Consider the following 25,879-nt stretch of genomic DNA (forward strand, 5'->3'; position numbering starts at 1 on the left):
ATATTTGAATCAAAATTACAAAAAAAAAAAAACAAGAAAAAAAAAAAAACAAGAAAAAACAAAAACGAAAATATATCCTAATTTTTGTTTTTTGTTAAATCTTTTCTTCGGTCTATTTTCCTTTGAAAAAAATTCTTAATCAAATCCACGTTTTGGATTTTTTGGATAGTTATTTTTTTATTTTGATAGATATCTTTAAAATATTAATTATTTTTTTTTTATTTAAAATATTAATTTTTATTTGTTTTTTCTTTATCTTTTCAGCTCCTTTGGAAAAAAAAAATAAAAATCTGTGAAGAAAATTCCAAAAATTAAAAAAAATAAAAATATTGAAACCTCTGTTATCATCGAAAATTTACCAAGAAAATAAATCAAATAAATATTCGAGTTATTTACTCTAATTTTTGGAAATAAAAATAAAAAAAAATCAAATAAAAAACAAACAAAAATTCGACGACCTACTCCACGGATTGCTCAACTTGAAAATTTCTTTGATTCTTTCGTCAGTTTGTTTTGTTGATTTGTTTGTCTGTCTGTCTGTCTCAACACCGTAACGTGTCTTCTTCCTGCTTTGGATAATAATTTTGAGTCGCTCCGCCGCTCAGTCTCCCGGTCGCTGTCGCTCTATGTCAATGTTGTCTCTGTTTGTTTTTGAAGAAAATAAAATCTAAAAAAAATAGATATTTAAAAACAAAGCGACAAACACAAAATCACTGCCGAGGAAAAAATACAACAATTTCAACTTAAAGAAGCAACAACAACTAAAAAATCAAAAAACAACAAACACCATCATCACTTAAAGTGCTCCGCTTTGCCGCTGTTGCTGCTGCTCAACTTTAAACAAGAGATAAAGTTCAAAGGAAACACCATAACAACAACAACAACAAAAACAACATCGACAACAACAACAGAAAATCTACAAATCCCCTTAGAGTTTTGCTTTCTGATTTTGTGGAGCTCTACTTGAAAATTTTGTTTCTCGGTGTGTGTGTGTGTGTGAATATCTGTGTGTGTGAGAGCGTTTAATCTAAGCCGCGACCTCCCCAAACACAAGATTTGAGAGGGTTCAGAAGAAAAAAAAATATTAAAAAAAATAAAAGGAAATTTTTCAAAAAGAAAAAAAAAAAATTCCAAACAAAATAGTTGAAAATATTGAAAAAAAAAAAAAAAAAAAAAAAATATTTTTAAAGAAAAAAAAAAAAAAAATATTTCAAATTCCACAAAGCAATCTCCCAGCATGTCCCCAGTGCATTAAGGCCTTTGAAGTATTCAATTCCTCAGAAAAGAAAAAAAAAATAAAATTAAATCTCTGGGAAAAATAGAAAATCTTGGGAAAAAAAGTGAAAAGAAAATTTGTGAAAAAATCCGAAAAGAAAAAAACGTTTTTATTTTCCATCAGAGCATCCACCATTGCTAAAGTGATTTTCCTGCTATCGAGCCTATTCGACCGTTAACGTTTCCACAATTTTCACAAATATGCTATTCGAAAATCCCGCTGTAGCTGCCAAGCTACCGTTCCCGTACAATGTGCCACCGCCGCTGCAGGCCGCAGCCGCTGCAGCAGCTGTTCCGAATTTAAGGTAAGGCAAATAATAAATAAATAAATTTAAAAAAAAAAAATAATAATAATAACAACAACAACAATAATAAAAAACACAGGGAAAATACGATAGGTAATGAAAATAGAGCTAATACTAGAAGACCCGAGTATCGGCGTAAACAGAGCATCGATTTAGAGATGTCCGTCCGTCTGTGGAAATCGCTGTAGCTTCCGAACGAAATGAAGTAGGTCGATAAAATTTTACTCAAATGTATATTATGTCTGCAGGAGTTTTGGTATTGAAAATGGGCCATGTAGGTCAACGTTTTGGTATAGCCCCCATACAACGGTACCTCCCGATATTCAGCATTTTGATGATTTTAGCGACATTATTCACCGGAATTGTTTCAAATTTGGTATATGAAGTTGGAAATGGATACTAGAGCCTATGACAAAAAATTGTCTCTACAGGTCCACGTCTTCGTATACCTCCCATACAAATGTACCTCCCGATATTTGGTATTTTAATGATTTTAGCGACATTATTCACCGGAATTGTTTCAAATTTGGTGTTTGAAGTTCGTAATAGATACTACAGCCTATGGCAGAAAATTGTCTCTGCAGGTTCACGTCTTCGCATAGCCCCCATACAATAGTACCTCCCGATATTCGGTATTTTGATGATTTTAGCGACATTATTCACCGGAATTGTTTCAAATTTGGTATTTGAAGTTCGTAATGGATACTACAGCCTATGGCAGAAAATTGTCTATGCAGGTCCAAGTCTTCGTATAGCCCTCATATAACGGTATCTCCAGATATTAGGTATTTTGATGAGTTTAGCATCATTATTCACCGGAATTGCTTCAAATTTGGTATTTGAAGATCGTAATGGATACTACAGCCTTAGACAGAAAATTTTCTGAGTAGCTCTACGTTTTGGAATAGCTATAGCTACATTATTCTTCGATTTTTTTTTTCAAGTTTCTCATTTGAATGACTTATGAAAAAAAGTTGCCTATGCAGGTCCACGTCGTCGTATAGATCCTAATATAACGGCTACATTCGGTAGTTTTAAGATTATAACAGAATTTTTAATGAATATTTTTTTTTTTTGGAAAATTGCCAAATTCGTTTTGAATGGTGGAGGGTATTCGGCCCGGTCGAACCTATAGCTTTTTTACCTGTTTTTAATTTTCGAATTAAGATTCCTGGCAATTCGTTAATTTTAGGTATATAGTGTCTTTGGCAATATTGTAGACAACAATACAAGGATTATTTCGGTGAAATATGTTAACCCTCAAGTGAGCCAACAAAAGGGTCTTTTTGGTCCTTTTTGAAAATATAGTTAAAAACTTCCCCAAAATCGGATCCTAGCTAGGCAAAATATTCTAGAAAATTATTTGTCATAAAATTCTACTAAGGGTCTCAGAAGATATCAAAAGTCTAAATCTTACCTGAACTCCAGGAATTCAAATATATTAAAAGTCCATTTTAGGGTTAAAGCCGTACTCTATCTGAGTTTATGCAAAAATCTCCAACAAAGCAACATTTTAGAGGGATGACATCAAAGACCAAAATATTCCTCATCAAATTTCACTATAAGTCATCAATGAAAAGAAATCCTTATTTCCAAGCAATAGCAAAAAATATTTGCATCAAAGTTGCCAAAAAAAATATATTCCCTATTTTTTTTTTTTTTTTGATAATTTTTTTCGTAGACTTTTTTTTGAGTTGGAAGTACCATAAAATTTCGTTTAGGGCAAAACGTCCCAAAGGAAGAAATATTCTACACAAAATTTCATTACGAATTTCAGAATGAACCATATATCTAGGTCCAATAGGTTTTAAGAAAATTACATTCGAAATTTAAGTACTACAAGTTAAAATTATGCATTTACGTTTTTGCTACTTATTCGACACCTCTCCATTCGAACACAAAATCTCCCTTTATACTTAATTTTTTGGGAAAGTTTTTAAAGGAAGAAATATTCTACATCAAATTTCACTATAAGTCTCAAAAGAAATGAAATCCCTATTTCCACGGCATATCCAAAAATTATTTGCATCAATGTTGCCAAAAAAAAAAAGAAACTCGAAAATATTTCTTAAATTTGTTAATCAATTTTCCTCCAACTTATTTTGAGTTGACGTCTGAAAGTACCATAAAATTTCGCTTACCGCAAAAAGTGCCAAAGGAAGAAATGTTCTACACAAAATTTCATTACGAATCTCAGAATAAACCATACATCTAGGTTTAATAGGTTTTAAGAAAATTGCATTCGAAATTTGTGTACGACTAGGGTAAATTATGTGTTCGCTTTTTTTACTGTTTATTTAATACATTTCCAATCCAAGTCAAAATCTCCCTTAATACTTGATTTTTTGGGTAAAGTATTAAAGGAAAAATTATTCTACATCAAATTTTACTGTAGGTTACCGAAGAAATGAAATCTCTATTTCCACTGCATATTAAAAAAAATTAAGGCATAAATTTGACAAACAAAAACCGAAACTATTTCTTAATTTTTTTGATCATTTTTTTCTTTGACTTTTTTTGAGTTGATGATTGAAAGGAACATAAAATTTCTTTTTAGGGGGAAGGTGTCAAAAGAAGAAATATTCTACACAACATTTCTTTATAAATCTTAGAATAAACCATATATCTAGGTCTAATAGATTTTAAGAAAATTGCATTCGAAATTTGTGTACCACAAGTGTAAATTATGTGTTCGCTTTTTTACTATTAATTTAACACATTTCCAATCCAAGTCAAAATCTGCCTTTATAATTCACTTTTTGGGTAAAGTATCAAAGGAAGAATTGTTCCTTATCAAATTTCACTAATGGTTACCGAAAAAACGAAATCTCTATTTCTACTGCATATCAACAAAATATTTGCTTCAATGTTGCAAAAAAAAAAAATGAAAATATTTATTTTTTGATCAATTTTTGCTAGGACTTTTTTCGAATTGAAGCTGGAAACTTATGTACGGTTTGAATTTAGGTAGAAACTGTTAAAGAAAGAAATATTCTACACAGAATTTCTTTGTTAGTCCCAGAATAAACCATATATCTAGGAATAATAGTTTTTAAGAAAATTATATTCGAAAATTATGTATCACAAGTCTAAATTATGGACTTTGATTTTTTTACTGTTAATTTAACACGTTTCCATTCTAAGTCAAAATCGCCCTAAATACTTGAATTTTTGGGAAAACTGTCAAAGACAGTATTATTCTATATCAAATTTCACTATAAGTCTCCAAAGAAAAGAAATCTCGATTTCCACGGCATATCTAAAAAATATTTGCACCCATGTTGCCAAAAAATTTGTCTTAAATTTTTTGATAAATTTTCCTCCGACTTTTTTTTGAGTTGATCACTGAAACTACCATAAAATTTCGTTAACGATAAAAGTTCCAAGGGAAGAAATCTTCTACACAAAATTTTATTACAAATCTCAGAATAAACTATATGTCTAGGTCTAATAGGTTTTAAGAAAATTACATTCGAAATTTAAGTACTACAAGTGAAAATTATGCGTTTTGGTACTTATTTGACACGTTTGTCCTTCGGTACAAAATTCGTAAAAATTGCAATTGTTCTTGTTGGTCCTTGAAAAAATCCACTTGTGAAATTTTTCCACATCTCTCTTTCCCCCTCACTCTCTCTTTATCTCTCTGTGAAAAACATGCAACTTCAAAGCAATTAAACTTGAACTTATCAAGTCATGCAAAGGCGAAAAAATTAACATTGAAATCGGCGCAAGTCTAAAAACCAGCACACCCTGAATTCTTGGATCTTTGTTGCTGTTGTTGTTTTTATTTTTTTTTTTTTTAATTTTTTTCTCTCTCTATCGATATAAAATGATTTGTTAATAATTTGTTACGACTGCAAATCGTTTCAATTCGAAGCATATTAATTGCAAAAATACGCCTTTTCTTCGACATCGATAGTGACTGGCTGATTTATCGGTCGGGGTTCTTGAGGGTTGGGTCGGTTGGCGGTGGAGGGGTTACTCGGCGTCTTTGCCTTTGTCTCGCCGGCAATGGCGCTGCCGCTGGGTAATTTATGCGCTATTTTTCTCATTTCCATTGACATAGTGTCGCTATCACTGTGGCTTGACTGCCAGCCAACCTACCCGCCTTATTCGAGCGTTTTAAAGTGCCTCCCTGCATGTTGTTGTAATTGTTTTTATTATACGATTCGATTTTCTATAAATTTTTCTGTTTTTGAACTTTTTTTTTTTTTAAATCGCCAACAATTTTGCCTCAATACGCGATAAATTAAGGCAACAACTACAATGGCAACAAAAACGCAGAGGAGAATATAATCTAAAATAAAATTGAATGTGATGTGATGGCCGGTAATACTTTATTCAAATGGAATATTTAATAAGATTATAAAAAAAATATATATAATATCGCAATAAAAATAAAAACGACAATAACAGAAATTTGATTGGGGGAAATTTTCCGTGATTTATATGCCTTTTATGGGAAATGAAAAGAAATTAGAGAATAACCAACTTTTTTTAGAATTTTTCCGAAGTAGAAAAGATGAAATTTTTCGGAGACCTACAATGAAATTTAATTTAGAATAATTTTTCCTTGGACACTTTCCCCAAAAAATTAGGTTTAAAGGGAGATTTTTGACTTAGGTTGAAAACCTGTCAAATGTGGTACATAAAATTCGAGAGTAATTTTCTTAAAAACTGTTGTACCTAGATGGTTGGTTTATTCTGAGTTTTTGAATGAAATTTTGTTTAGAATATATCGTCTTTTGACACTTTTTGCCTAAAACGAAATTTTATGTTACTTTTATTCATCAACTCGAAAAAAGTCCAAGGAAAAATTAAAAAAAAAAAAATCCGAAATTTTTTTGGCAACATTGAAGCAGATATTTTTTTGATATGCAGTGGAAATAGAGATTTCTATTCTTTGGTGACCTAAAGTGAAATTTGGTGTGGAATAATTTTTCCTTTGACACTTTTCCCAAAAAATAAAGAAAATTTGAAGATTTTGTCTCAGAATGGAATCATGTTAAATTAGCAGTAGGAAAAGTAAATACACAATTTTCACTTGTGGTACATAAACTTCAAATGTAATTTTCTTAAAAACTATTGTACTTAGAAAGATGGTTTATTCTGAGATTTTGATGGAAATTTTGTGTAGAACATATCGTCTTTTGACACTTTTGGCCGGAAAAGGAATTTCATGTTATTTTCAGGCGTCAACTCGAAAAAAGTCCACGGAAAAATTGATGAAAAATTAAAAAAAATATATTTTCGAGAAATTTTGGCAACATTGATGCAGATATTTATTTGATATGCAGTGGAAATAGAGACTTCTTTTTTTTGGTGACTTAAAGTGAAATTTGGTGTAGAATAATTCTTCCTTTGACACCTTCCCCAAAAAATAAAGTATAAATGATAATTTTGGCTTAGTTTGAAAACGTGCTAAATGAACAGTAATAAATGTAAACACATAATAGTTGCTAGTGGTACATAAAATTCGAGTATAATTTTCTTAAAAACTATTGTATCTAGAAAGATAGTTTATTCTGAGATTTTGAATGAAATTTTATGTAGAACATATCATCTTTTGACACTTTTTGCCTAAAACGAAATTTTATGTTACTTTTATTCATCAACTCGAAAAAAGTCCAAGGAAAAATTAATGAAAAAGTTAAAAAAATATTTTCGAAATTTTTTTGGCAACATTGATGCAGATATTTTTTTGATATGCAGTGGAAATAGAGATTTCTTTTCTTTGGTGACTTATAGTGAAATTTGGTGTGGAATAATTTTTCCTTTGACACTTTTCCCAAAAAATAAAGAAAATTTGAAGATTTTGTCTCAGAATGGAATCATGTTAAATTAGCAGTAGGAAAAGTAAATACATAATTTTCACTTGTAGTACATAAAGTTCGATTGTAATTTTTCTTAAAAACTACTGTACCAAGATGGTTAGTTCATTCCGAGATTTTGAAAAAAAATTTGTGTAGAACATATCGTCTTTTGACATTTTTTGCCTAAAACGAAATTTTATGTTACTTTCAGGCGGTAGCTCGAGAAAAGACCGAAGAAAAATTGATGAAAAAATTAAAAAAATATTTTCAAAATTTTTTGGCAACATTGATGCAGATATATTTTTGTTATGCAGTGGAAATAGAGATTTCTTTTGTTTGGTGACTTAAAGTGAAATTTGATGAAGAATAATCCTTCCTTTGACACTTTCCCCAAAAAATTAAGTATAAAGGGAAATTTTGACTTAGAATGGAAACGTGCCAAATAAGTAGCAAAAAAGTAAACACATAATTTTCACTTGTAATACATATATTTCAAATGTAATTTCTTAAAACCTATTAGACCTAGATACATGGCTTATTTTGAAATTTGCAATGAAATTTTTGTGCAGAATATTTCTTCCTTTAACACCTTTCGCCTAAAACGATATTTTATGCCACTTTCAGGTGGTAACTCGAAAAAAGACCGAAGAAAAATTGGTAAAAAATTAAAAAATATTTTCGAGATTTTTTGGCAACATTGATGCAGATATTTTTTTGTATGCAGTGGAAATAGAGATTTCTTTTCGTTGGTGACTTAAAGTGAAATTTGGTGTAGAATAATTTTTCCTTTCACACTTTCCCCAAAAAATGAAGTATAAATGGTGATTTTGGCTTAGATTGAGAGGGTGCTAAATTAACAGCAGTAAGAGTAAACACATAATTGTCGCTTGTGGTACATAAATTTCGAATGTAATTTTCTTAGAAACTATTGTACCTAGATGGATAGTTTATTCTGAGATTTTGAATGAAATTTTATGTAGGATATATCTTCTTTTGACACTTTTTGCCTAAAATGGAATTTTATATTACTTCCAGGCGGTAACTCGAAAAAAGTCAAAGATCAAAAAATTAAGAAATATTTTCGATTTTTTTGTCAACATTGATGCAGATAAAATTTTGATATGCAGTGGGAATAGAGATTTCTTTTCTATGGTTACTTACAGTGAAATTTGATGAAGAATAATTCTTCCTTTGATACTATTGCCATAAAGTGAAGTACAAATGGTTATTTTGGCTTAGATTGAAAACGTGCCAAATAAGTAGCAAAAAATTTAAACACATAATTGTCGCTTGTGGTACATAAAATTCAAATGTAATTTTCTTAAAAACTACTGTACCTAGATGGCTGGTTTATTCTGAGATTTTGAATGAAATTTTGTGTAGAACATGTCGTCTTTTGATATTTTTTGCCTAAAAAGGAATTTTATGTTACTTTCAGGATTTAACTCAAAGAAAAACCTAGGAAAAAATTGATCAAAAAAATTAAGAAATATTTTTGGTTTTTTTGTCACATTAATGTGAAAATTTTCTTGATATATAATAGATATAGAGATTTATTTTCTTTGATGACTTTTAGTGAAATTTGGTGTGGAATAATTTTTCCTTTGACACTTTACCCAAAAGATGAAGTAAAAATGGTGTTTTTGGCTTAGATTGAGAGGGTGCTAAATTAACAGCAGTAAGAGTAAACATATAATTGTCGCTTGTGGTACATAAAGTTCGAATGTAATTTTCTTAAAAACTACTGTACCTAGATGGTTAGTTTATTCTGAGATTTTGAATGGAATTTTGTGTAGAATATATCGTCTTTTGACACTTTTTGCTAAAATGGAATTTTGTTTTAATTTCAGGCGTCAACTCGAAAAAGACCGAAAAAAATGATAAAAAAATTTAGAAATATTTTCAATTTTTTTGGCAACATTGATGCAGATATTTTTTTTGATATGCAGTGGAAATAGAAATTTCTTTTCTTTAGTGACTTATACTGAAATTTGGTGTAGAATAATTCTTCTTTTAATACTTTCCACAAAAAATGAAGAAAAATGGGAGATTTTTTCCCAGAATGGAAACGTGTCAAATTAGCAGTAGCAAAAGTAAATACATAATTTTCACTTGTAGTACATAAAATTCAAATGTAATTTTCTTAAAAACTATTGTACCTAGATGGCCGGTTTATTCTGAGATTTTGAATGAAATTTTATGTAGAACATATCTCCTTTTGACACTTTTTGCCTAAGAAAAATTGTTAAAAAAAATTAAAAAATATTTTCGATTTTTTTTTTTTTTGACAACATTGATGCAGATATTTTTTTGATATGCAGTGGAAAAAGAGATTTCTTTTCTTTGATGACTTCAAGTGAAATTTAGTGTAGAATAATTTCTCCTTTGACACTTTCCCCAAAAAATGAAGTATAAATTGTGATTTTGGCTTAGATTGAGAGGGTGCTAAATTAAGAGCAATAAGAGTAAACACATAATTGTCGCTTGTGGTACATAAAATTCGAGTGAAATTTTCTTAAAAACTATTGTACCTAGATGGTTGATGTATTCTGAGACTTTGAATGAAATTTTGTGTAGAACATACCGACTTTTGACACTTTTTGTCTAAAATGAAATTTTATGTTACTTTCAGGCATCAACTCGAAAAAAGTCCACGGAAAATTGATGAAAAAATTAAAAAAAAAAAAAAATATTTTCGAGATTTTTTGGCAACATTGATGCAGATATTTTTTTGATATGCAGTGGAAATAGAGATTTATTTTCTTTGGTGACTTAAAGTGAAATTTGATGTAGAATAATTCTTCTTTTGATACTTTCCCCAAAAAATTAAGTTTAAAGGGAGATTTTGACTTGGATTGAAGACGTGCTAACTGAACAGCAAGAAAATAATTTCCACCTGTAGTATATAAAATTCGAGTGTAATTTTCTTAAAAACGATTGTACCTAGAAAGATGGTTCATTCTGAGATTTTGAATGAAATTTCGTGTAGAACATATCGTCTTTTGACACTTTCCGTTTAAAACGCATCATAAAACTTCCGGGCATCAAGTCGAAAAATGAAAATTTGATGCTATTTCCGACATTTTTTTACTTTCATTCAAAAGAAATTAAAAAAATGTCAAAATTATGGCATTTGACTTTATTGCAGTTTTTTAATCTCACCCTGCCCTATCCAAGCCTTATTCCTACTGCGCAATTTTCCAAAAACCTTGCTCTAAATATTTCCCAGTCTTTTCCTCCCGCCTATCCCCCTCCTATTAGATAAGTGTTAATATATTCCAACCGTTTCAGAATCAAGGCTTGTTACAACAAATTATTTACATTTTGCCAATGTTCTATATAGGCTTCGACTAGTTGATATTGGGTTTGCAGTCGAAACGCCCCAATGGCCAATTAATTGCATGGCCCGCATCAACGACGTCATTGCAAATTCGCAACGATTGTCGCAAAGCTCGCCTTGCTCGCCAACCAACGGCAGAACCGGTCCCATTATCTGCCTCAACCGTATCTCTCGATTCGCACTTTGACGTCTTGGATGGTGGTTTGGTAGAGGCGTAGTGGTGGTAGATTTGGCTGGCTGACTACCTTTCGACGCCTTTACCAACCTCGTCAAACAAACGGTGGTTGTTTCAATTCAATTCCCAGCCAGTTAACCAACCATTCGTTGCAGTTTCCGTGTGGGCCGTTGTCTTGGCTTGAAGTGGCAACAAAGAACCAATTCGAGCCGAGACAAGACAAACAAATAGTTGTTTGAATTTCGAACGTCAAACGATCTTTGTTTTGCATAGATAAATATTTTGATTTTTTTTTGTTGTAAAATTTCAAGAAAACAAATTATCAACACCACATACGCACACACTCGCAGAGATGCGAATTATTCTTGCGTATCATTTTAATGAGTTTTAATTTTTTTTTTGCGAGAGATTTTTCAAAATTATTTATTATCGCCAGTAATGGCGGATTTGTTTCTGCGATTTTTTTTTCTAAATTACAGTAGCGACATTGACATTCATTAAAAATTTATTTTGTGTCTAAATAAATAATTTGATGGCTGAATTTGAAAAAAAAGAGGAGGTTTATAGGCTTTTGAAAAAAAAATTGAAATCTCATAATTTTTTGCGGATTTTGAAAAAATTGCATGGTATAATTTAAAAAAAGTGCAAGATTTTTTCTTCCATAATCTGTCAAAAAATATTTATAAATACAAGATTATATGGTCATGTAATCATTTAAAAGAATTTTTAAAACTATACGTTAATTAACAATTTAAAAAAATATTTAAACAAATTCACGTTTGCAAATTCTTTGAAAAAATAGTTTTTAAAAAATCCACGTTTATTAATAATTTGAAAAAAAATAATTTTTTAAGGAATTAACAAATGTGGATTTAGTTAATTCTTTGAAAAAATATTTTTTAAAAAATCCACATTTGTTAAATCTTTGAAAAAATAATTTAAAAAAAATCCACGTTAGTCATTAACTTAAAAAATATTTAAAAAACTCCACGTTTGTTAATTCTTTGAAAAAAAATATTTTTAAAAAATCCATGTTTGTTAATTCTTTGAAAAAAAATATTTTTAAAAAATCCATGTTTGTTAATTTATTGAAAAAATATTTTTAAAAAATCCATGTTTGTTAATTCTTTGAAAAAAAATATTTTTAAAAAATCCATGTTTGTTAATTTATTGAAAAAATATTTTTTAAAAAATCCACGTATGTTTATTCCTTGAAAAAATATTTTTTAAAAAATCTACGTATGTTTATTCCTTGAAAAAATATATTTTAAAAAATCCACGTATGTTTATTCCTTGAAAAAATATTTTTTAAAAAATCCACGTATGTTTATTCCTTGAAAAAATATATTTTAAAAAATCCACGTATGTTTATTCCTTGAAAAAATATTTTTTAAAAATTCCACGGATGTTTATTCATTGAAAAAATATTTTTTAAAAAATCCACGTATGTTTATTCCTTGAAAAAATATATTTTAAAAAATCCACGTATGTTTATTCCTTGAAAAAATATTTTTTAAAAATTCCACGGATGTTTATTCATTGAAAAAATATTTTTTAAAAAATCCACGTATGTTTATTCTTTGAAAAAATATTTTTTAAAAAATCCACGTTTATTGATTCTTTGAAAAAATAATTTTTAAAAAATCCACATTTGTTAAACCTTGAAAAAATATTTTTAAAAAAATTCACGTTTGTTGCTACTTTGAAAAAATATTTTTTAAAAAATCTACGTTTGTTGCTACTTTGAAAAAATAATTTTTAAACAATCCGTGTTGGTTGCTACTTTGAAAAAATAATTTTTAAAAAATCCACGTTTATTAATTCTTTGAAAAAATAATTTTTAAAAAATTCACGTTTGTTGTTACCTTGAAGAAATATTTTTTAAAAAATTCACGTTTGTTGTTACCTTGAAGAAATATTTTTTTAAAAATTCACGTTTGTTGTTACCTTGAAGAAATATTTTTTTAAAAATCCACGTTTGTTTTTACTTTGAAAAAATATTTTGTAAAAAATCCACGTTTGTTTTTACTTTGAAAAATTATTTTTTAAAAAATCCACGTTTGTTTTTACTTTGAAAAAATATTTTTTAAAAAATCCACGTTTGTTTTTACTTTGAAAAAATATTTTGTAAAAAATCCACGTTTGTTGTTACTTTGAAAAAATATTTTTTAAAAATCCACGTTTGTAGTTACTTTGAAAAATTATTTTTTAAAAAATCCACGTTTACTAATTCTTTGAAAAAATAGTTTTTAAAAAATCCACGTTTGTTGGTACTTTGAAAAAATATTTTTTTAAAAATCCACGTATGGTGCTACTTTAAAAAAAATATTTTTTAAAAATCCACGTTTGTTGGTACTTTAAAAAAATATTTTTTAAAAAATCCACGTTTATTAATTCTTTGAAAAAATATTTTTAAAAAAAATTTGTTTTTACTTTGTTTTTACTTTGAAAAAATATTTTTTAAAAAATCCACGTTTGTTTTTACTTTGAAAAAATATTTTTTAAAAAATCCACGTTTGTTTTTACTTTGAAAAAATATTTTTTAAAAAATCCACGTTTGTTGGTACTTTAAAAAAATATTTTTTAAAAAATCCACTTTTATTAATTCTTTGAAAAAATAGTTTTTAAAAAATCCACGTTTGTTGGTACTTTAAAAAAATATTTTTTAAAAAATCCACTTTTATTAATTCTTTGAAAAAATAGTTTTTAAAAAATCCACGTTTGTTGGTACTTTAAAAAAATATTTTTTAAAAAATCCACTTTTATTAATTCTTTGAAAAAATAGTTTTTAAAAAATCCACGTTTGTTGGTACTTTGAAAAAATAGTTTTTAAAAAATCCACGTTTGTTGGTACTTTGAAAAAATAATTTTTAAAAAATCCACGTTTGTTTTTACTTTGAAAAAATATTTTTTAAAAAATCCACGTTTGTTTTTACTTTGAAAAAATATTTTTTAAAAAATCCACGTTTGTTTTTACTTTGAAAAAATATTTTGTAAAAAAATCCACGTTTGTTGTTACTTTGAAAAAATAATTTTTAAAACATCCACGTTTGTTGTTACTTTGAAAAAATATTTTTTAAAAATCCACGTTTGTTGTTACTCTGAAAAATTATTTTTTAAAAAAATCCACGTTTGTTTTTACTTTGAAAAAATATTTTTTAAAAAATCCACGTTTGTTTTCACTTTGAAAAAATATTTTGTAAAAAATCCACGTTTGTTGGTACTTTAAAAAAAGATTTTTTTATTAATTCTTTGAAAAATATTTTTTAAAAAATCCACTTTTATTAATTCTTTGAAAAAATAGTTTTTAAAAAATCCACGTTTGTTGGTACTTTGAAAAAATATTTTTTTAAAAATCCACGTGTTTGCGTTGCAAAATGAAAGTAGAGAAATAAAACACAAGATTATTAGAATTTTATTTTAAACCAGTCGTGGACTGATATTTTATTGATAATTGTTTGTAAAACAATTAAATTACCTTTTTTACAGGATAGGGGTTTGATGCTTTCTGGTCGTGAACCAATGAGCGAGAGTTTTTAGCGAATTAAAAAAGCTAAGATGTCGCAAAGCGGGGTTTAAAAAGCTACTCGTTGCATTTTGTAACTACATTTGTCTTTGTCTACGAAGTAAACAAAGACGTATAAATGAGTAGTGGACAAAATGTAACGAAGGGACAAAAAAGGACCCGTGGGGAAAATTCAAATCAAATGAATGATAATTACTTTGAAACTATTCATTGCCGCCCGCGTTGCAACATCCTGCTGTTGCAAAATTATAAAAAAAAAGGTATATAAGTGTACATTTTTTGTTGTTGAATTTTTCTTATTTTTATTTATTATTTATTTATTTTTTTTTTTTTTACTTTTTTTCAAAAAACATTTTACAATGATACAAGTTTTTGCTCGTAGAGCAGAGATCGTAATTGGCTCGTAGAGACCAGATCTATAAACTTGTTTTTTTTTTATAACAAATGACTCGTAGAGTCTTGTGACGAGGGCTCGTAGAGCCAGAGGCAATTGAAGATTGCCCCTCACAGGGTTTTAGATATTACATGGGCCCGAAATTACCGAGCCAAAAATGGTGAGCTGGGCCCATGGGAAACCAGGGCTAGAATAGGTCTGAGGCTTCATTACCTTATGGTAGACTTCTGGGCCTAAAACCAAACTGACTGCGGCTGTTTCGTAGAACCGAGGATCGGCAAGTTGCAGGCCAGCATAATGGTCTTTTAGGCCCTCGGACACAGACTCCGAAGGAGATATGAGGTGCGCCAGATTTATCACTCGCGCCGACAAAGAAATGCGTTGCGTACCGTCGTACGAAGAGGCGACGGACAACTGGCAGAATCTTTCTGGACCCACAATTACAGGACACAGTCCAAGACAGTCGGCCAAAGACCGACAGATCAAACTGTGACCTGCACATGGGTCTAGAAGTGCCCTGACAGGTATCCGGTTGTTGGCCATAATGACCTGTACCACCATCGTAGGCCCAAGCGTAGCTACAGACTGGATGGCGGATACAGGCCGGGGTGCCACCAAATGTGCCGCATTATGTCGGGGAGCGATGCCGGGACCAAGAATTGGAAGCTGGGAAATATTAGCGGACGGACGTTTCGAAGATCTACGCTTGCGTAGTTTTTTGGACGGTTTCGAGTTGTTGGGGTGATTTTGAAGGGATGAGCGCACTGGCGTTTTATCTTGGAGAGAAGGCTGATGGAGCAACGTATGATGTTGCTTGTTGCAAACAGTGCAACAACGCCGACTGGTGCAATCTCGTAGAGAATGCGTTGACGCCAAACAATTGCCGCAGCATCTGTGAAGTGCGACTGTTCGAAGCCTTCTCTCAATGCGCATCACGCGAAACTCTTTGCAATCACGTAAGTGATGCTTACCGTCGCAAAGAACGCATGCCGTACTCGAACCCTGGTTGCTTCGGCAGGGGGCCGAAGAAGGTGGCGTGACCACAGTGTCTCCTGAAGGAGCTTCAGGGACCGTCGTAGACGGATTTTCAGATTTTAAATTTTCCTCCGAGGGAGGAACAGCTTCAGGGGGCCCAGTTACCATCGGTTCATCGGAGATGGGGGTAATCATGGCATCGAGCTCCCTTTCCTCATCGGACATGGGGACGTCGTCCTCATAATCGGGGAGAGTTGCAGCCATCTTTCCTAAATTTTCCATCTTCTGTGAAAATAGAGAGGATGCAACAATACAACGATGAGGAGTGAATTATTGAAATTATTGGCCAGGATGACCATCAAAAACCGTAGGTCGTTTTAAATTGTCATGGCCCAAGAATTCGCGACGCGTTCGCGGCCATCAATTAAAATTTTTTTCCTCTCGCGAAAAAATAATGAGGGTACAAATACGAATCGAAAAACATGGACTATGACAATTATGGTAGCGCAATTAATTTTACAATTGGCCGTCGGATAGTGCCATTTTCCGTATGGATATCTGCGACTCGTACTCGACCATCAGAACCCGGGTGCACCGCTATAATCCGTCCTAATTTCCACGAAGTGGGAGGAAGATTTTCATGCCGAACCACGACTAAATCACCCTTCTGTAGATCGCGTTGCGGAAACTTCCATTTATATCTTTTGTGTAAACTTTTCAAATACTCATCTTTCCACCGTAAGCAGAGTTGCTGAGTAAATGCTTTCAGTTTCCGAAACCGATTTACAAGATGTAAGGGCGACTCTTCAATTACTGGCTCCGGAGGAGCAAGGATTGGGGCTCCAATGAGAAAATGCCCTGGTGTCAGTGCTACTATATCTTGGGGGTTGTCATTTATGGGACATAAAGGACGTGAATTTAAACAAGCTTCGATTCTGGAAAGAATCGTAGAAAGCTCTTCAAACGTAAATTTGAAGTTCTTAGCTTGCTTTCGAAAATGTAATTTAAAACTTTTTACGGCGGCCTCCCATAGACCACCCATATGGGGGGCGCCAGCGGGAATAAATTGCCATGAAAGTTCCTGATACTGCAATGTGGAACACAAGTTAGTACGACTTTCACGGAGAACTGTTTTAAAATTATTTTCTATTTCCCTAGAAGCTCCAACGAAGTTGGTGCCGTTATCAGAAAAAATTGTTTTTGGACAACCGCGTCTGGAGATAAAGCGATGAAAGGCCGCTAAAAATGTTGTCGTAGACAAATCAGAAGTAGCCTCAAGATGTATTGCTTTCGTAGAAAAACAAACAAAAACACAGACGTAACCTTTGGTGATTTTAGAAAAGCGGCCTGTAAACGATTTAATGTCGAAGGGACCTGCGAAATCAACACCAGTAGTGGTGAAGGGTCTAGATAATACTGTTCTTTCCGGAGGAAGGGCAGCCATTATCTGAGAGCAAGACCGTTTTTTGTCCAAGAAACATGTTTTACATTTAGTTATAGTTGTTTTAATTAGTGATGTGAGTCGTGGGACCCAATATTCAATTCTAATGATGCGTAACATCAGTTGATTTCCACCGTGGATGGAAATAACATGTATGAATTGAAGTAGTAAGTGCGTGAAACGACTTTGGCGAGGCAGAATAATGGGATGCCTTTCTGTGTAAGACAGAGTAGGTGATTGCGACAAGCGTCCATTAAGCCTAATTACCCCGAATTCATCCAGAAATGGATTTAAGGGTAAAAGAGAACTCTTTGCATTTAAGGGAACCTTATCTGACAAAGACTGGTACTCATCTGCAAAGTGGACTTTTTGAGATAAAACAGCCAGACGTAATCTAACCGCTTTTATCTCTGAACTAGTAAGGGCCTTCTCATTGTAAATGTGTCGACCTCTATGAGCAGGATGAGTCCGATGGAAAAATCTAAAAACATACGAGAGGACTCGAAGAGCCCTATCTAACGAAGAGAAATCTTCTAAGGGGTCACAATAATTATTGAAGAAAGAGGCATGAGTCTTGACAGCACGCTTTTCAATTTCGGTGTCAAGCTGAGGAAAACTGGATAAATCCCAATGATAACTATTTTGGCGTAGCCAATGTGGTCCATTCCACCAAAGATTAGAGGAGGCGAGCTCGGAAGGCGAAACCCCCCGGCTGCCTAAATCAGCGGGATTGTCTTCAGAGCGCACGTGATGCCAATTACCTACGTCTGTTATCTCCTGAATTTTGCTAACACGGTTGGCAACAAATGTCGTCCACGTAGATGGACTTTTGTTGAGCCAGGAGAGGACGATCGTAGAATCAGTCCAACAGTAAATTTTTTGAAATGAAATGTCAATTTCATCTATAATATTTTTTAATAATTTGGAGGCCAAAACGGCTCCGCAAAGTTCCAACCGTGGTAAGGAAATTGTCTTTAGGGGGGCTACCTTAGTTTTGCAGGTCAGGAGGTGAGTATAAATGTCTTTATTCGGCGTTATAATCCGAATATATATCACCCCCGCGTATGCCTTTTCTGAGGCATCAGAAAAGACATGAAGTTCGGCGGAACAACTTGGCGTATAATGGACCCACCGAGGAACTTGAATGGAATTCACATCCTGGTAGCAATCCACAAAATTTTGCCAATCACGTTCTGTCGTAGACAGAAGTGCGTCATCCCAGCCGATTTTATCTGTCCAGATTTTCTGCATAACAATTTTAGCTGTCACAATTACGGGGCCTAACCAACCTAAAGGATCGAATAGTTTGGCAATAGTGGACAATGTTTCTCGTTTTGTATAGTGAGCTTTGGTGGGGAGAGCATTCACACTAAAGAAAAACAAATCAAGCTGAGCATTCCAACGTATACCTAACGGCTTGGAACTGCTAGCTTCCACAAAAGAAAGAACTTTGGCGTCTATTAAATCTTCCGTAGGAAGATTTTGTAAAATAGCACGGTCATTTGATGTCCACTTCCTCAACTCAAATTTGGCGGACGAAAGAGCAGATCTTAATTGATCGCGAGAATTTAAAGCTGTACGCAAGTCATGATATCCTGTTAGCACGTCGTCGACGTACATGCACCTACGTAGTATGTGTGCAGCGAGAGGATATTCATCGTCAGTATCGTCAGCTAACTGTAAAAGCGTCCGTATGGCTAAATAGGGGGCGCAGTTTACGCCGAATGTCACCGTCTGCAACTCAAAATCCTGAACAGGTTTTTGAGGAGAATCCCGGAAAAGTATTCTCTGTAGGGGAGTATGTGCCGGATCGACACGTATTTGGCGGTACATCTGTGTGATGTCGCAGTTATAAACAAATTTAAATAATCTCCACCTCAGAATAAGAAATACTAAGTCTAATTGCAGAGTGGGACCCACATGTAAAATATCATTAAGACTTTTCCCATTGGAGGTTTTATTCGAGGCGTTGAAAACCACTCGAAGCTTGGTAGTCTGTTTGTCGGGATTTATTACTGGATGGTGGGGGAGGTAACAAACCGTAGAGTTTGTTGACGCGGCAACTACCGGCCTCATATGGTCCAAATCTAAATATTCATTAACCACTTGGTCGTAGACTGCTTTGATTTGTGGCTTTCGAAGAAGAGATGCCTCATTTCGAAGAAATTGTCGTAAACAATTATTACGGGAAAATCCTAAGTTTTCCTGTCCAACTAACTCGGTCTTGAAGGGAAGGCTGACCACGTACCTGCCCTCTGAATCCCGACGTGTGGTACGTTTATAATTTGCCTCACAAAACTGGTCGGAGGGCGACAAAATTGGACGTTTAGGAACTTCCTCCAGTTCCCAAAAACGAAGAAGAACCTTGTTAAGGTTTTCTTCGTCTGATAGACTGACTTTAACTGAAAAAACTGATAAATGTTGAGGGGGAATAGAACCAGTAAGGATCCAACCAAAGACCGTATTTTGTGCTATTAGGGAGCCAAATATATTAGTATGAATTCCCTGTAGCAGAATCTTCGAATAAAGATCTGCTCCCAGCAAAAGGTCAACAGGGCGACTGTTGAACAAATTTGGATCAGCCAAACGTAGATTTGGCAAACGAGAAACGAAGTCGCTATTGACAGAAAAAGAAGGCAGATTGCCAGAGATGGAAGGTAAAATCAGTGCAGTAGTTTCCATTGAAAGCGAAGCATCCAATGGAGAACTTATACAAATTGAACACAACTTGCGCGACGTAGTCGAAACTGCCTGATTAATACCAGAAATGGTAGCAACAGTAGTAGTGGAGGCGATGCCTAGTATGTGCTGTAAGCGATCTGTAATAAAAGAAGCTTCTGAAGCAGGGTCAATTAATGCTCTGGCAGGGTACGTGGTACCCTGGTGAACGATGTTCACCATTGCCGTGCCTAATAGAACATTTCGACTTTGAGCGGTATGAAATACCTGTCTATTAGCAGAGCTGGAAGTTAGACCGGAAGAAGTGGAGGGTTGATCAGAAGAAGCTACGTTCCTAACTTCAGAAGTTGCTGCAGTCGAAGACGTGGAATTATCTCTATGTAATAGAGTGTGATGTCTTTTATTACATTTACTACAATTGTATGGACTACTGCAGTGGTTGACTAAATGTTTAGGGGACAGACAATTTAAACAACAATTATGTCGCCTAATGGTGTTAATTCTTTCAGGAACTGAAAGTTTTAGAAATTTTTGGCATGCTCTGATATGATGCATTTGTCGTGGACATAAAATGCATGTTTTATTGGAGGATGCTCGGGATGGCCTAGATGTCGAAGGAGAATTACGAGGTGTGAAAGTAGGGGATCGATTCGTGCCAGCATTCGTGAAATGTGAACGAACTTTTTTACTACTTTGAGGTTTGACGTTATCAATACCTCGAATGTCACGAAGGCAGGTGAGAGTTTGGATACGTTCTGTAAGAAACTTATCCAAATCTTCCCAGGAAGACAAGGCGGACTTATCTTTAATACTTTGTTCCCAAAGTGTGACACTATTTTTGGGGAGCCGTTGAAGACATATGAACACTAGAATAGGGTCCCAGCCTTCAGTTGGCACATCATAATTTAACATGGCCGAAATGCACCCATTTATGCCTCTTTGTAATTTCTTTAGACCTAAACTTGTCTCACTGTCTAATACTGGCAGGTCAAATAAAAGTTTAAGTTGGTGGTTCACCAATATACGTGGATTGTCGTACGTTTGTTTTAGAGCTTTCCACGCAAGACCAAAGTTTTTGTGGGTAAGTGAAAACTTAGCCACTATGTCATGGGCGTCGCCACTGGTCTTATTGTTTAAATGACATAAACGTTCAATGTCACTTATGCCAGTATTGTTAATGTACACTGCCGAGAATAAGTCCCTAAACGTAGGCCAAGAAAGAAAGTCGCCATTAAATATTTCTATGTCACAGGGTGGTAAATTTAACCTATGACCAGAATTATCACCACCACAGGATGTGAGTGATGAGTTATACGATATGGGCGAATGAGGCGAAGCCTCCAAATTCGAAGCTCTATCCTCGGAACGAGGAGTAGGCTGATTGATTGACCTATTACCTACGCTAACCTGAGGAGAAGATGTCGCCATTGATGACTTAGGCGGAGCCCGAAGTTCATCTAACTTCCTGTTTATGGAAGCCAATACTTTTAGATAACATCTAAATGCGACATCGTATTTTGTGTCAGCGGCAGTGATGTCCTCACCTGAACTGTCTTCTTCAGCAAAATAATTAAGACACTTGTCGAAAACGGTTTTCACCTTTTCCCATAACGTTCTGACCTCAGCTCCCTGTAATTCTAAAATATAGACATCGAGCTCGTCGTCCCGTTGGGAACTGAAGTTGGCATCAAATTTAACCAAAGCATCAGTAGCTCGGATGAACAAATCTAGAGGTGTGAGTGGCATTTTATTTTAAATAAATGAACGTAATTCAGAAAAAAAGTTAGAAAAATGTTTAAAGTTTTCGTAGAAAACTGTATTTTGTTTAAGAAAACTGCAGAAAAAGTAGCAAAAACACCAAGAATTCTCAAAAAATTGTTTGAAAAACAATTCTTATAATGAAAATCTTTAAAAAAGATATAGAAATATTTAGCAAAAATATAAAAATCTAGAAAGACTTGCACGAAATGCTTTAATTTCTAGAAATTGACACGTAATGTCGAATATTTTTTGTGAAAATCCAAAAAAGTTAACGTTTTTCACAAAAATATTAATAAAATGTACTTTAAAGCACGTGATGCTTCAAGAAAATTAATGTGTTTTATTAAAAATACACTGATTTTATAATTAGTCGTTGACTAATCGTAATGAAGTATCGTAGATACAGCAAAAATATTGAGGTTTAACGTGATTAAACCACAAAAATGTAGAAATTTTAAGAAAAAAAAAAATAAATATTAACTCAAAATTTCTTTCAGTGTATTCCAAATTTTGTAAATTGTTTTCAGTGTATCGTAGAATACACGAAAACTATGACAAAGTATCGAAGATAACAATTGCCAACGAAAAAATATCAAAAATTTTTAATAAAAAATCAAAAATTCGAAAAAATATTAAAAATGTCAATAAAACCGACTGTAGGGTGCACGGACTGTAAGATGCACGTTTTCAATCGGTAGCGGACAACAACAAAAAAAGTTAATCAAAAAATGTTTTATAAAAAATTAAATAATTTTTGATTTAATATATAATATGTTATATTATATTTATATGAAAATAATAATATTTTAATAAATAAGACCGGATATAGGGTGCACAGTGTCGAAAACACAAATAAAATTTAATTTTTGTTGATATCCGTAGGATTCAACACAAAAAATCTCCGAAAATGGCACTAAAATATTTTGATCGATATGTTGTATAATATTAGGTAGTGTGAACACCCCTAATAAATTCGATCATATGGTACTTAAATGTAAGTGTCAAATATGTCACAAGGTGGCAACAATCAGCAGAGATGACAATTACTCTCTCATATGGTAATTGTTGTTGTGATGATTTTGGTGTTTTGAAGAAAGAAGAAGAAATAAATGAAAAACAAAACACCAAAATATCAATAAATCAAAATGAAAAATAGAAGAAATGCGCGAAATGGAATAAAATGCAGTTCAAAATGGAAATGAAAACGAATTCACTGTGATTGTGTGTGTGATTTTTTGTCGTAAACAAAAAATAGTGACGAACTTGACACTTATTGTTGTTTTTGAAATGAAATTTACCGACGGCAAATGGACGGACGGACGCGCTATAAAACGACCGACGGCTTTTTAATTAATTTTCACAACACGGAAGCACTGTACAACACTTTTTATTTGTAAAATAAATAAATATGTGTACATACCTGTGTTGCTGATATTAATTTATTTGAAAAAATAAATAAAATAAAAATGTTGTGGGTGATCGTTGATCTTTGTGTGGGTGTTGTTGTTGTCCTCGACGAAGTCGATGTTTGCCTTTGTAAAAGGAGAAAAAGGGAGACGGGTTAATTTTCGTTGAAAATAATCCGGCTCGATTGGACCAATGTTTGCGTTGCAAAATGAAAGTAGAGAAATAAAACACAAGATTATTAGAATTTTATTTTAAACCAGTCGTGGACTGATATTTTATTGATAATTGTTTGTAAAACAATTAAATTACCTTTTTTACAGGATAGGGGTTTGATGCTTTCTGGTCGTGAACCAATGAGCGAGAGTTTTTAGCGAATTAAAAAAGCTAAGATGTCGCAAAGCGGGGTTTAAAAAGCTACTCGTTGCATTTTGTAACTACATTTGTCTTTGTCTACGAAGTAAACAAAGACGTATAAATGAGTAGTGGACAAAATGTAACGAAGGGACAAAAAAGGACCCGTGGGGAAAATTCAAATCAAATGAATGATAATTACTTTGAAACTATTCACCACGTATGTTGCTACTTAAAAAAAAAATTTTTTAAAAAATCCACGTTTATTAATTCTTTGAAAAAATATTTTTAAAAAAATCCACGTTTATTAATTCTTTGAAAAAATATTTTTAAAAAAATTCACGTTTGTTTTTACTTTGAAAAAATATTTTTTAAAAAATCCACGTTTGTTTTTACTTTGAAAAAATATTTTGTAAAAAATCCACGTTTGTTGTTACTTTGAAAAAATAATTTTTAAAACATCCACGTTTGTTGTTACTTTGAAAAAATATTTTTTAAAAATCCACGTTTGCTGTTACTTTGAAAAATTATTTTTTAAAAAATCCACGTTTATTAATTCTTTGAAAAAATATTTCTTAAAAAATTCACGTTTGTTGCTACTTTGAAAAAATATTTTTTAAAATATCCACGTTTGTTGTTAATTTGAAAAAATAATTTTTAAAAAATCCACGTTTGTTGTTAATTTGAAAAAATATTTTTTTAAAAAATCCACGTTTATTAATTCTTTGAAAAATATTTTTTAAAAAATCCACGTTTATTAATTCTTTGAATGAAATATTTTTTAAAAAATCCACGTTTTTGTCGTTAACTTGAAAAAATATTTTTTAAAAAATCCACGTTTGTTTTTACTTTGAAAAAATATTTTTAAAAAAATACACATTTGTTGTTACTTTGAAAAGATATCTTTTAAAAAATCCGAGTTTGTTAATTTAAGAAAAATATTTATTTTTTTATTTTAGTTTCCGGTCGAAGGACCAAATTTTGAATGAATTACTCCTCAAATTTGTCCGATTTTCACAAATTTGGTAACCATTTTTCTATGCTACCCACTATATTTCTAAATGAGGGCAATAGAAAACAAATTGTTGCCCCCACCCTAGCTTCCACCTTCATTGGCCCCCTCCCTCCACAGTTGCTTCTTTATTTCGAGATTATAATATTTGTTTCAATTGACACTAATAAATGCGATCACATGTGTGCGGTTCATTCATGCAATGACGTTGTCGATTTTCACATTTGTTTTCTTTGAAAAAAAAAAAAGAGGAAGAAAAAAAAAAAAAACGAAAAATAAAAAAAAAAAAAATTTAAAGAAACCCTCCTTCAATGAAAATAGAAAACAAAAGAAACAACAAAAGTCGAACACAAACCAAATGCTCAAACCAATTTAAAGTTGATGTTGCGTGCAATTTGTTCCCATGTCCGTCCCACCCATTAGTGTGACGATATGTGTGTGTGTATGTCCGTCCCGCCGTTGCCGCCATTCATATCTTTGGACTGGCAAATAAAAGCCTTCAACAAACAATTTTTTTCGAAATGAAGAAAAAATTATAAAAAACACTAAATTTTGAATTGTTTTCATTTGCGTTGCCACGCTCGTTGTCCATGTCTTTGGCCCGGCGTTCTGTGCGTAGATTTGCTGTTTTTCTTTCTGATCTTCATTTTTTCACCACCACTTCTTGGCTGGCTAATTCTGATGGAATGAATAATGATCACCAAGAGTATTTTGTCACATTGGGGGAAGGGGGAATGTTTTTTCGAAATTACATAAAATTTTGAAAATCTTCTTTAAGTGAAATAATCTCTTAATGACATTTCTTGTTGTTGTTGTTTTTTGAATGTGAAATAGCTAAGAAGAAGAAGCAGCATTAGAAGGGGGATTATGATTTTGTTTTGACTTTGCAATTTGTTCGCTTCAAAATTGTTATTGCCGATAATTATTTGTCAGTTGTTTAAGTTGTTTGGAATGGACACTTAACAGAGAGACAATATAATTTTTTGGCAACCTTAAAATGGGGGGTAAATGGAGGGGGTAGTGTGGGGAAATAAGTTTGTGAATAATTTTTTTTAATATTTTTTTTTATAAAAAAATGTAAAATTAAAAAAATCAATAAATTAATTAACGTGGACTTTTTAAAAATTAATTTTTCAATAAATTAATTAACGTGGATTTTTTAAAAATTATTTTTTCAATAAATTAATTAACGTGGATTTTTTAAAAATTATTTTTTCAATAAATTAATTAACGTGGATTTTTTAAAAAATAATTTTTCAATAAATTAATTAGCGCGTTTTTAAAAAATATATTTTTCAATAATTTAATTAACGTGGATTTTTTTACAATTAATTTTCCAATAAATTAATTAACGTGGATTTTTTAAAAATTATTTTTTTAATAAATTAAGCAACGTGGATTTTTTAAAAATTAATTTTCTCAATA

General features: G+C 32.0%; 2 protein-coding genes across 3 annotated transcripts in view; one reads left to right on the top strand and one right to left on the bottom strand.

Annotated features, from left to right (window-relative positions):
- Positions 1-1,191: 1,191 nt before the first annotated feature.
- Positions 1,192-25,879, top strand: part of LOC101888347 (uncharacterized) — a 426,552-nt gene continuing 401,864 nt past the window's right edge. For both annotated transcript variants that reach the window (XM_059123296.1, XM_059123297.1), the window contains exon 1: positions 1,192-1,580. In XM_059123296.1, coding sequence (XP_058979279.1) covers positions 1,477-1,580 — 104 coding nt within the window. In that variant the 5' untranslated portion in view covers positions 1,192-1,476. The remainder of the gene's footprint in view (positions 1,581-25,879) is intronic.
- On the bottom strand, positions 14,320-23,649 carry LOC131802754 (uncharacterized). Its single transcript, XM_059123298.1, has 2 exons — positions 23,105-23,649; positions 14,320-16,088 (listed from the first exon to the last, which is right to left on the bottom strand). Exon 2 carries the CDS (start codon positions 16,083-16,085, stop codon positions 14,949-14,951), a length of 1,137 nt encoding a protein of 378 aa, XP_058979281.1. The 5' UTR covers positions 16,086-16,088; positions 23,105-23,649; the 3' UTR covers positions 14,320-14,948.

The sequence above is a fragment of the Musca domestica genome, unplaced genomic scaffold (assembly GCF_030504385.1).
Source record: "Musca domestica strain aabys unplaced genomic scaffold, Musca_domestica.polishedcontigs.V.1.1 24, whole genome shotgun sequence".
In the NCBI taxonomy this organism is placed as follows: domain Eukaryota; kingdom Metazoa; phylum Arthropoda; class Insecta; order Diptera; family Muscidae; genus Musca; species Musca domestica.